The sequence below is a fragment of the Chaetodon auriga genome, chromosome 13 (assembly GCF_051107435.1).
Source record: "Chaetodon auriga isolate fChaAug3 chromosome 13, fChaAug3.hap1, whole genome shotgun sequence".
NCBI classification, from domain to species: Eukaryota; Metazoa; Chordata; class Actinopteri; order Chaetodontiformes; family Chaetodontidae; genus Chaetodon; species Chaetodon auriga.
This window is the reverse complement of record NC_135086.1, coordinates 19,550,025-19,562,176: the sequence shown is the minus strand read 5'-3', so window position 1 is coordinate 19,562,176 and position 12,152 is coordinate 19,550,025. Positions and strand designations below refer to the sequence as shown.

General features: G+C 43.9%; 1 protein-coding gene across 1 annotated transcript in view; it reads right to left on the bottom strand.

Moving 5' to 3' along the window:
• Window positions 1-12,152, bottom strand: part of plekhm3 (pleckstrin homology domain containing, family M, member 3) — a 39,640-nt gene continuing 27,488 nt past the window's right edge. Inside the window, exons 7-8 of the mRNA XM_076747503.1 lie at window positions 5,400-5,557; window positions 1-3,640 (exon numbers count right to left, since the gene is read on the bottom strand). Coding sequence (XP_076603618.1) covers window positions 3,478-3,640; window positions 5,400-5,557 — 321 coding nt within the window. The 3' untranslated portion in view covers window positions 1-3,477. The remainder of the gene's footprint in view (window positions 3,641-5,399; window positions 5,558-12,152) is intronic.

Below are 12,152 nucleotides of genomic sequence, written 5' to 3'. Positions count from 1 at the left end.
TCACTATTAAGAAGTTTGTCTTTATTGGCATCAGTGGCTAGCGGACAAATCTGAACAAAACCAGACAGGAGGAAGGGCTGATTAAATCAAAAACTCAACTTCCTGTACTTGCATAAGAGTTTGGCTGCGATGAAAACAAACAATGGTTAAAAAAATAACTTAAAAAGTGCAAAAGAGAGAATCCTTTCAGTGCAGTTACTCTGCTTAAATACTGTACAATATATTTTGCTCCAAACACGTCAAGTAAAAACATACTGCGACGATTGTGATGTGCCTGCAACATAAAGAACATTTACACGCACACACACACACACGCACACACACACCTGCTCTAACATAATCACAAATCATCTGAAACACAGCTGCCAACAGAACATACACTTCATATTTATGCTTCACACGGAAAATCACAGGATGGGCAGTAAAAACAAAAAAAAAAGGTCGTCAACCAAACATGAAGCTGCACGTGAATGAAAAACCGAACACTCTGCATATAACAAGCAAAGAAATGAATTCAAGTTTTAAAGTGATCAGATGCACAAGCTGCTGCAGCTCCATCCAGGTGAACTGCAGAGCCCAGCAGGTTCTTCCTCTGGAGGGGGTCACACACAAATTAGTATATATACAATATAATATACTGTAGCAACAGGAGCTATTTGTCCCAAACTGTTGAGGTGGAACGCCCCTCTGCTGTCTGTGCTGAGCTCTAATCTGTGTGACAACATTAAAAAAAAAAAAAAAAAAAAAAAAAGATCCCTGAAACCGGCCGAGCTCTGGAGTACACAACAGCAGGGTTTGAAAAAAAAACACAGCAAATGAAAAAAAAAAGAAATAAAAAAAACAACAACAATCCAAAATACTTCAAGCAAAGGCTTCACAGCCCCTCCACTGGTTTTTATGCAGCAGGCACAATCAATCAACAATAACTTAAACACTTCGTTTAATATCACCTGGCATTGCTGCAGGTATGAGCTTCAAAACAAACGCAATCAGCTGACATCAGTGCACTTTTCCTGCCATATGTTAAACTACACTAGGTTATTTAGTATCAGTCTACAGTCTCCTACATGCTCCTTAAACATGAATAACTGCCAGTCTGATCTCTGCTTGTCTCAAAAATACATATTCATGAGGTTTGTCAGTCAGCTGCTGATCACAGCCGCTTATTCGCACATGAAGTCCCTTTAAAGTTCTCATGTTTTTATGGCTCAAAAAATCGGAAAGAAGACGAGAGAGTGGACGGATGAGCGAGGAATTAACACTGAAATCAAAATTAAATCAGTCTGGACACACTGAGACTTCAAGTTTCTCAAAGAAAACCTGAAGCAGGAAGAAACAGCAGCTACATTTCCATCCATGTTACTAGAAAATCTGGTATATCAAATTTTTAAAGCTGCAATTCACGACTTAATGATGCCTCAAAAATCCTGTTTTTTCTCCAAGCTTGTTGTGGATATTAGATTGGCCTCGTCGATAGTTTTGGATATTTACCAAAATCATAAAACCAAACCAGAGCAAAGTCAAAAACACAAACTGATTCTGACACAAAAATCCACAGAATTTCACACCATCTCGAATCATTTTCTGTTTTCCTTGTTGATTTGATGCTGGACACTCGAAACAAACCTGACTTCATTTTTTCCCAACACTTCGGTAAAATTTGCCTTGAAACAGGATGGAAACACAGCTGATGCAGCTGCGTTCAGAACATGACAACTGAAGTGTTTCCAGACCTTTTCACATGAAAGCAGTGGGTTATAAAGGCCATCTAGGTTGCATAGAGATACTAAAAGCTAAAGCTGCTATCATGTTTGATAGATTCTGCATGAATAAAGCACAACAGGAAGTAGAATCACAGAGGAAGAGAGGAGGGAAAAGGCAACAATGAAAGAATAAGTTACAGTATATTATTGCCCCTGTTATTTTACAGTTAGTGATGAGGAGAAATGTGTTCAGACACACAGACAGAAATCAGATAAATTGAGTGAAACCAGGAAAACAGCTTTCATTCCACATCTACAAGTTAAATGAGTCAGTTTAAGGGAAAAGAAGAACAAGAGAAAGGATGGAGGGATATCTATCCTCCAATCACAGCCACCACTTACAATTCTTCTTCTTCTTATTATTATTTGGTAAAACATCTCAATCACTCCCCCTGAAAACTATGACTGTAAAACATCTGTATTTTGTTTCCTCTCCAGCGGCAGCAGCTGTGGTCACTTTGGATTCAGTCACTTGCAGCAGACTTCAGTGGCGACAGGGTCACCTCACAAAATCTGGTTCAAAGCAGCGTCATCCGGCAAGGCAGCCAATCAGATCACTCCTATTTCCACTGTTTATCTCCTGATCATCTAAATGGACCTGCGAGTGTCCTGGAGCTCACACCGAAACAGGAAATGCATTCCTGGATTTGTCCCTTCCACAGGTGATTTTTGCCATATGATGGCAAATATAATGGTGTGTTTGGAGCACAGTGAGCATGCAGACACAGTGAAACAGTGGATTGTGCTGTAGTTGCAAATTCAATGCACAGTGCAAAATGCAAAATGTCCTTTTTTCGGAAGTTAATATGAGCTTCAGCGGTCAGAGTTGGACAAATCAAGTGGTCATATTTTATTTGAAGGATCTCGGCTTTTGCCATCAAACAGCAGCTTTAGAGTCTAGACCTCAACTGTAACTGACATGAATCCAAGCAGACAGCAGCTGCTTTTCTCTGGAAAGAAGGAAACTACAAACTATTTACAGCCACCTGTCGAGGCGACAGTACGAGAGGTTCATACTGAAATGCTTCTGCTGCAGCTAGTGATTCTTTCAAATGTAGATTTAATTGTTTTATCTGAATTAGTCATTTAGTCTGTAAACAAAGACAAAAAACATGCCACCAGAGGCCGAGTTGGCTTTTTCACTTTGCTCATTTTGGTCCAAAACCAAAAGAAAAGCAGCAAATCGTCATATTTGAGACACTGAAACCACAAAATGTTTTGACTTTTTCAATAAATGATTAATTTGGTGCCAAAATTGTTCATCAGTTTTCTCTGCGTTGACTAATCGTTTCATGACTAAACGTAAGCACGACAGGTTTGTTTGAATTTCTCCAGTGGATCAGCTGTGATTCGACACGTTAAACCCCTGGAATAAGAAGTGAAGGGAGTGACGTGGTGAGGGGATGAAGATGGCGGAGGATGCCTTTGATGTGAGATGTCTGACTATAAAATATGTAAGTGGTAGAGTCTGTAAAGCCCGGTGCAGCAGTTCTTCTGTTGGTTGTCTCCCTGCTCTTTACACTAGGACAAAGGGTGGCTTTGCTCAGGTGTGTGAGTCAGCAGGTACACACACATACAAACAAACCTCTGAGCTCGTCCTCTGTCCCACAGTCTGTCCCGGAGTCACACACAAATCAGAAAAACAGGCGCTCTGCCCAGCGTGGCGGCCTGGCAGCACCCTGATTCCTCCTGTTCGTGTGCGTCTGTGTGTGTCTCAGGTGTCTTGGTAGGGCAGGTGAAAGCAGCCGGGGCTGTCGTCGTCAGGTGACCAGAAGGAGGACGGCCTCTTGTGGTGGAGTTCTCGGCGAACGCAGCGAGGGCACGGCTGAGCTTTCTGTCGACACTCGGCGTGGAATACGGCGCCGCAGCCGTCACACCTGGGAACACAGAGGTGAGCACACGGGGTCGGTCGTCGTGTTTCCCTCTTGGTGTGAGTGCGTCATAGTTCTTTCTAAACCCTCCAGAGCTCCCAAACATCTCTTTTAATTTCATAATAATGTATCATCCATGTCAGCTGTTATTTCCACTGCTGTCTGAGCTCCATGCAGGAGTCTGCAGCACGGACGGACGACTCATTTGAACTGCAGCTGGATTCCAGAGCTTAGGGAAGTTTCATTTATCGGCTCCAAAAACAACACTTTTGAGGAATAGATTCAAATTCCTTTGGAGGTTTCTATCAGTAGTAATGACTCACCAAGCTAATGACATTGCTAAAACATAAGTGCCGCGATGGGCTCAGACACGTGAGCGGTCAGACAATCAGGCAGGCTGCCAACAAGCAACTTAAACAAAGGTTAACAGTCACATTATGACCCACGCCGCTCGCTGTGAACCCCCATCAGTTCACGGTCCCTCTTCCTGCTTCAACGCTGACCTACGCTTCATATTGTAGCTGCGCGCACAGTTTTCCTGCACAATGAGGGACTGTTACCAACACAGCAGGTGTGCTCACCTTCAGTTTGACCTCCACATGACGTGGTTTAGTTAATCTGTGCCCCCATGTCCCCAACAACTAACCTAGTCAGTACATTTGCTTTATTGCTCATTTCCTGTCCGCTCGGTGTCTCAGTGACTAAGTCAACAGTGCAGCTCTGCTCACTGAATCTTTACAGCTCAGTTCCAGAGAGTACAGTAGACACAGCTGTTATCAGTTAACACTTAGCACTTCTTTCGCAAGTCATAAAACACAACTCGACAAGCAAGGTGTGTACGTGTGTGAGTGACAGTCCAGACTGTGTCAGCGGCTCCCTCCGCTGCTGTTCTGGGGTCAGGGGTGACAGTCAGAGTCTTCCAGGAATCAGTCCTGATCAGCTCTTATCTCTGCTGTCTGTCACTCTGAGTTCCAGAGACGAGACTCTGGACTGTGTTAACTGTCCATGTCTCTCACACACACACACACACACACACACACACAGCTCTCATGCCAGCCAGTGGCACTAACAAGCAGCAGGTTCAGCTCTGCTGTTCAGACAGGGAGCACTCCCTCACACACAGATTTCATCTCTCTGCTTTGTGCCAGGTCAATACACACTTTGTTTCTACGCGTCCAGGTTTTGACATATCTGTCTGTCAGATTGCCGCCTCCACTCAAACACAATAGAGGTGAATGGCGTTTAGTTGATGCTGCTCAGCGTCCCCGTACTCTGCATACTCCACAGACCTCACTGTAGTCTGCTTTCACAGGGTCGAAGCCTTCAAGAGAAAAGCAGCTCCGATGAAAACTGTTGCACAGCATGTTGAGTAACCAGAACATTGCTTACACAAGGAGATATTGCTGTTGATTTTGTTATAAAAATGTCATGTTTCCATGCCGTGAGTTCCAACAATGAAATTCCATTCACCTTGTTTTTTACTGGGCGGAGGCAGAAATCTCAGAGACAGCTATATTAAAACACAGACATCAAAACTACCTGCAGGGCTCGACAGCGCTGAAGCAAAGTTCAAAAATGGTGGATGTTTTTTCAGAATTTGGATGAAGCCAATCAGGCCGCAAACAGCCCTTTGATGACATCAGTAACAATCACCATTCACCCTCCACAAAGAGCTTTCAGTGCAGTGTGCAGATCACCGAGAATTGATGACTAGCCCAGATTTATTCAAGCTTAAGTCAATTTCAGGTTATGGGAGGATGTGTACCTCTTGGTGGCACTCTCCTGGAAGGGGTAGATGACCTGTCCGTTGTGGCAGAGCTCACAGATGAAGCCTTTCTCTCGACACAAGCTGCAGCTGAAAACATGGGAGCTGGCAAACTTGATCACCTTGGACAGGAAGGGAGCCAGCTTTCCATCAATGACCTGGAGGGCGAGGAGAGAGGAGCAGCGGAAGAAAGGACGAAACATGTGAGACAACAGCAGCTGATGCAAATGTGACATTTTGATCAGCCTGGGTGAAAACCACAGTAATCACGTCTTCACACCAACATTAGCTCTCTGGTTAAACTCCACATGGGTCCTACAGCTGCAAAAATGTTCTGCCCCATCTTACGGTAACAGGTAGAATTAGACACAATCAGTGGCCAAAAGGTAATTAAAGGTAGTAAAGCGTGCATGACAGGGTCAAAGCATGCACTTGGTGATCAATGATATTCAGCTGCACATAATTAATGTTTGATATTAACCTAGAAAGAAGTTAATCAAAAGAAATGTTGCCGGTGGAAATGTCCCATGCAGCATTTGTGGCCAAAATCTATAATAAGCAAGCCGTCTGCATCCAGCACTCAGATTTAGAGACACCAGATATGGGTAAAAACTAGTGGTCACTGGCAACTTTTGATATGCTTTAAGGTAATTTGGAGAGCTGATGTGAACAGATTCATTTGAGGCAACGTTTGCAAAATATCTGAAGTTATTCTGAAACTGCAGGACATCCTGGAGGGTTTTGAGATCAGTTGAAATGTTTTTTTTTTTACAGGATAACCTTATTTTAGTTTAAAATGAGTACAAGAAAGGAGAATCCCCTTTGGCCCGGAGGCAAGACGGAAGGAGAGGAAACTGAAGGAAGGAAGGAGGAAGACAGTAAATGAGGTGAACGCCTTTTAATGGCAACGCTTGGCAAGTTCCTTTAAGAACCGAGGAGGGGCTTGGCGGCGGGGGTCTGGAGTTGTACTGTAGTGAATAGACGGTGGATGACTCACAGAGCACAGCAGTCAGTGAGAAGAAAAGCTGGGTGGAATCTCACAGAAATAAAAACTCAATATGGTGACAAAGCTGTGTGGCATCATGTTAATAAAGCTCAATGAAAGCGTGCGTGTGAGACAGAGAGGGAGAAGGTAGCCGAGAAAAACAGAGCAGAAAGTAAGAGAAGGAGTGGTAGAGATACAATATACAAGAGAGATCTTGAGAGAGAGCGAGAGCCTGCATTCAGATACAAGTGGTTCCACCTGGCAGAGCTCCGGACCTCCCAATTATAACCTCCTTCATGCTGTTTGTTACACGACGAGGATGAGAGGAGAAGAAGAGGAGATGAGATGGAGAGAGGAGGAAGAAACCACACACAGAGGAAACATATCACACTGAGGTTTATGGATCCTGTTTACAGTAAATCATACACCAGAGCCAAAGCCTGTTAGCCTTTACAGTGAGATGAACGGCCGACACCGAAGGCTTTTATAATAACACACTGTGCCTGTATGTATTATCTATGGACTCGTCTGACTCAGCATTTCAGTGTTGACTGATTATTCATTTTATGTTTGCTTTACAGATGCTGGTAGATATATTTTTGAACTGGAGAGAGCCAGGCTAGCTGTTCCCCCCTGTTTTCAGTTGTTTAGCTAAGCTAGGCTAACCGTCTCCTTGCTAATAGATAATAGATATTTTTTTCTTTTATGATAGTAAACTGAATAAATTCGACTTTGGATTGTTGGTCAGACAAAACAAGCAACTTGAAGATGTCGGATTTGGAAATTTTTCTGCCATTTTATCGACCAAACCATGAATTGATTAACTAAGGAAGCAATTGGTTCTTCTAATTTGCTGGTTGCTTCTTCTATGTGTGTATGTGATGGAGGAAAAGCTCAGCCCAATAGTCATAAATATTTCCAAGCAGACAGACAGACAGGTACTGACAGAGACAGACAGGTATGCAGTGCCTTGAAAAAGTACTTAAATATTTGCCGCCTTCCTGATTTTTTTCTGTTTTTGCATATTTCTCCCATTTAATTAAGTCAGATCTACAAACAACACTGAATATGAGAAAACCTAATTAAACACAAAATACAGTTCAATGATCAGAGTTCAAATCATCCATCACCTGGCCCTGTGTGACAATCAGCTGTTATTTCTGGAAGTCATGACGTTGTGTTTAATCAAGTCGGCTTTGTTTTCTATTCCACCTGAAACAATTAAGCGTCCCAAATATGAGAAAGTAGAAGACATAAGGAAGGGGCAAAATCCTTTTTCACAGGGCTGTACGTGTCCCCCTGTGCCCAGCCCACACAGCCCACACCAAGCCTAAGCAGCCCCGCTCAGTCCGGTCCAGCCCAGTCCACATGACGAATGGTTCTCCTGATGGAGGCTGACAGGCTCAGTAATTAAGGCCCTCTATAATTGGACTGGGCAGAATCAAACGACTGGCAGCACAGCTCTGGTGGCTGACTGGTGCTCTGGAGGGACGGTGGGAAAGAAGGAGGGATGCACAGAAAGATGGATGGATGCAGAGTGACAGAAGTAAATGGACATTCTTAGAGAGGGACAGGGCAATACAAAGAAAACGACTCCTTGTGTGTGCATGAAGCCTGGCTGCAGTCTGACTTTACGCGCGGTGAATCACTCAAAAAAAAAGACTAATTTACCACTCATATTATCACAGTTGTTTCTCTAAATTCCCAAATCTTTTCCTCCATTTTCTTATAACTCCCACGTCCCTGCTGCCACTGCTTGCTGTAAATATCCAGTGACCATTTTATTAGCTACACCAAAGCAGCACTGGCCAGCATGGTCGCACTGGGACAATCATTCAGACAGAAACGTCCAACTTCAACCCTTTCAATTTGAACACTCGCCCACATCCAGCAAGAACAACAATGAAGCCAAATATTGATGGCTGTCCTGAGTGCCAGCCAGGAGCCGGGCCTCCTGCAGGCCTGTCAGTGCTCTGATGGCCATTCAGGATCAGCTAGGTCAGACCACCTTCTGTCATGTGGATTCTGCAAAATGATTCCCTGTGAGGGGGGTCGGAACACCCTTACCCTGGACCGGCAACAATGTGAAAACAGTGTGTGAAACTCTGCCACGGTTTTTTTTCCCCTAATCTTCACGGTTCTTCAGATGGGTTGGAAGCACAAACAGGCACAAACAGGAATGCACAAAAAGGCCTTTTCGTTCTTGAGTTTAGCCCCTGTGGTTCAACAGTTCCTGGAACTGCTTGACTGGAAAGGGCTGAAAACTCTGATGTGGGTGCAACGCAGACTTACAGTAACTGGTACTGTCAGTCTGAGATGCTAACCTGAGCATTGAGGCCGAACCAATCCCAGTAACTTCTGAAAACAGACTATTTTATTAATAACGCCATGGATTCCAACCTTAAAGGATGTGCAAAATGACAGCAGAAGCAGCAGCGGTATCACAACCGAGATCAAAACACGGTGGAAGTTGCAAACAGAGCAAAGGTGAAAACTTATTTGAAAGTGTATTTATAACATATTCACTGGACCAAATTCAGCATATGATTGTAGTGCAGCCGACAGGACAAACCCTCCAGATGTATTCACATGCTTTACTCTCTTTCCCTCCAAACTTCCAACACACACACACACACACACACTTCACCTCCTCTCCCTCCGTCCGTCCTCTCAAACTCCTCCCCCTCCAGTTCGACCTCTCTCTCTGCTCCACGCAGAGTCTTTGTGCTCCAAAACCTCCTAATCCCCCAAAACTGCTGTTTAACAGCCGTTCGCCTGCCCTCTCTCTCTCTCTCTCTTTCTCTCTCTCTCTCTCTCTCTCTCTCTCTCTCACACACACACACACACACACACACACACACACACACACACACACACACACACACACACAGACTTCCACAGCTCCATAGAGGAACTAGAAAGCCAGCTGGGACTGCATGGCTGGAAAGACCAGGGTGAGCTCTGTTTGGATAACACCCTCTCCTCTGTGTCTCTCTCACACACTCACACACACAACTTGATGTATGTTGGTTGTCAGTGGATGCACGGTGGTGTCCGTCTTATCGGGGGCTTCCCTAAAGTTTGCAGTAACCTACCAGATGAGACGGTGTTCACTGCAGAAAGTTGTCTTCTAACAAACTTTAAACATGTGTCTACGACAAGCAATAAATGAAAAGCAAACACTTCATATTAAAAGCCTGATGCAAAATTCAAACAGAGGAGTAGCGCTAAACCTGGACGCTGTTTCCAATAATGAAGGGGGTGAGATGGAACAGTTAATTAAATTGTGAACTTTTTGCCACATTAACAGCCATAAAATGTAATTTAAAACAATTAAACTATGTGCAAGAGGTGCAGTAATGAAGCACAGCTATCAGTCTTGAATCCTGGGTAGTTAAGTCCAGAAGAACGCTGGAAAACAGAGTTTTTCAATGTTATAAGACACATTTAGTGTTCTATGCAAGTGTACAATGATGACAAGTACAGCGTTGCTTTATATAGACTACTGTAAAGACTTATATTCCCCTTCCTTTGATAGACAGGTTGACCTGATGACTCTCTACTCCATGACTGAGGTGTGAGAATAAGCCCGCAAGTTAAATATACCATGATATAAACAGCATAACTCCGCAGTGCCGTCATGTTGGCCTAAAACCTGGGAAATTTGGTGCAAATATGAAACACAAGATCAATACTTTTTAACCCAAACCTGAAATGCTTGCATTAAAAAAAAAGCTTCTCATCGAGCTTCTGGAGTAAAATTGACGTGTAAGATGGTTAATGAACATGCCTGAGGTTAGCTGGAAAATACCCAAACTAATCCATCAAAAATGTCCATTAAGTCATTTACTTATCAGTGTTCTCTCGTGGGCAAACTCTGCAATGGTGACATTCTTCCTAAATTACCGTGCCTAATTGGCTAACACATACACTGACACTGAAACAGCTGATCTGATGGGCGTAGCTCTAACTGACAGGTGTTTTTGGGGTGAACTAAAGCCGGATTTACGGTTGACGCAAAGGGTTAACGGGAGTGGGCAGTCGGTTTGCAGTGGAAATGGTTTTGCCAGATGTGCGTTAGTGTAAACAAGCTTGCTTCATTTTGTCTTCACCCTCAATAATCTCGACCAGCATCAGATACATGCAGGAGAAAACATAAGCAGGAGAAACTCAACAGTCACAGTTCTTGCCATGGCTTAGCCTCCGAACCTACGCAGATGTTGTTGATGCAGTGTAAGCCCTCAATGCGTGAATGTAGGTGAAGCATAATCCTGTTTCTAGCATCAAGGGTGTACGTCGTTTTATCTCTAAACATTTGAATCTCTTATCATCTAACCTATTAGTATATGTTGCCCAATTTCCACATGATGCTAATTTTTTTCATCTTGTCCTTATCACTGAACTGAGTGTTGTGCATTTGCTGGAAAAAGCCTCCACGTAAACTCAAAGCCAGGAGAATAAACTGGAAATCTTTCTGAGAACTTTCAACATTTACTTAAGAGGCCTCTGTGTGTCTGCACAAGTGTGAGTGGAGAGGCATGCCTGGCATAGAGGGAATGCCAGGGTGTCACTGTGGGAAGCCTCCACACACACACACACACACACACACACACACACACACACACACACACACACACACACACACACACACACACACACACACACACACACACACACTCCTAAAACCCTCGAAACAATCCTTAAAACCAGCAGAGGAAAAGGGCAGAGTGTCCTTAGACAAACACATATGTTTTCTCCAAATGAACTGGTTCTTAACAGGGGATATGGGTGGAGGCTATTTGTCGGGGGGTGAATAGACTAGTGTGGTTCAGGATTTAGCCAGTGTAGCTTAGCCTTCACTGACCTCTGGGCTGGAACAAAAAAAGCCATGTTGATTAAGAGCGTCATTTTATTCAGGAGGTGAATCAAAAGAAACAAGCTTGTTAATATGGAAAACCAATTAAGAGGCACGGCGCTCAAGAATCTCCGAGAGGCGGGGAGGAGAGAGGGGGAGGTTAGAGGGTGAGGGAGAGAGAAGAGGCAGCCGTGCAGACTCCAACGAAGACACCTATTGTTAAAATTAGGACTAAATCACCAGTTTGAGATTTATGATTCAATCGCAGAGTTTAGCAGGGAGTGAGAGTGAAGAACACACACACACACACACACACACACACACACACACACACACGTAACACACTGAGCGTGTGTGAGGCCAAGGGGATGTTGGGAAGAATGGAGGGATGTCACGCTTTGTTTTTCTGCCTGTTGATTCTGAATGTGACCAATTAGTGAAGCAGAGAGACACAGAGTGTGGGAGTGGAGGAGGGGGTCCAACCTCTTTCACCGTGAGAGTCTGTGGCTGAGCTCTGAGTCAGAGGGGGTGGGGGGGGTTGAAAAAAAATGGGGCAGGGTACAACATAATGGACATAATGACAAACAAAAGAACTTTTCAGTCATTTGCGGTCGCTTTCCTCTGACCCCCAACTCAGTTCAACGACTAGATACTGGAGCGCTGCAAAACCAGGGTGTGTGTCCTTTTTTTGATCTGCTTCATATGAAAGTGAACATTTAAATTCAGCTCGGTAAATTCTCGTCATAACTGCTGTTAACAGAGGGCACACGAATAGAGATATAACAATTCGCAATTTGATCAAATCTGCTCATCCCAACGAGGTGTATTGATCTTGGAAAACAATGGACGAGGCAGAGTTAAAGGTTTCCACAAGGCCAGATATGAATTCTTTCCACAGAAACCATTGTCTTTA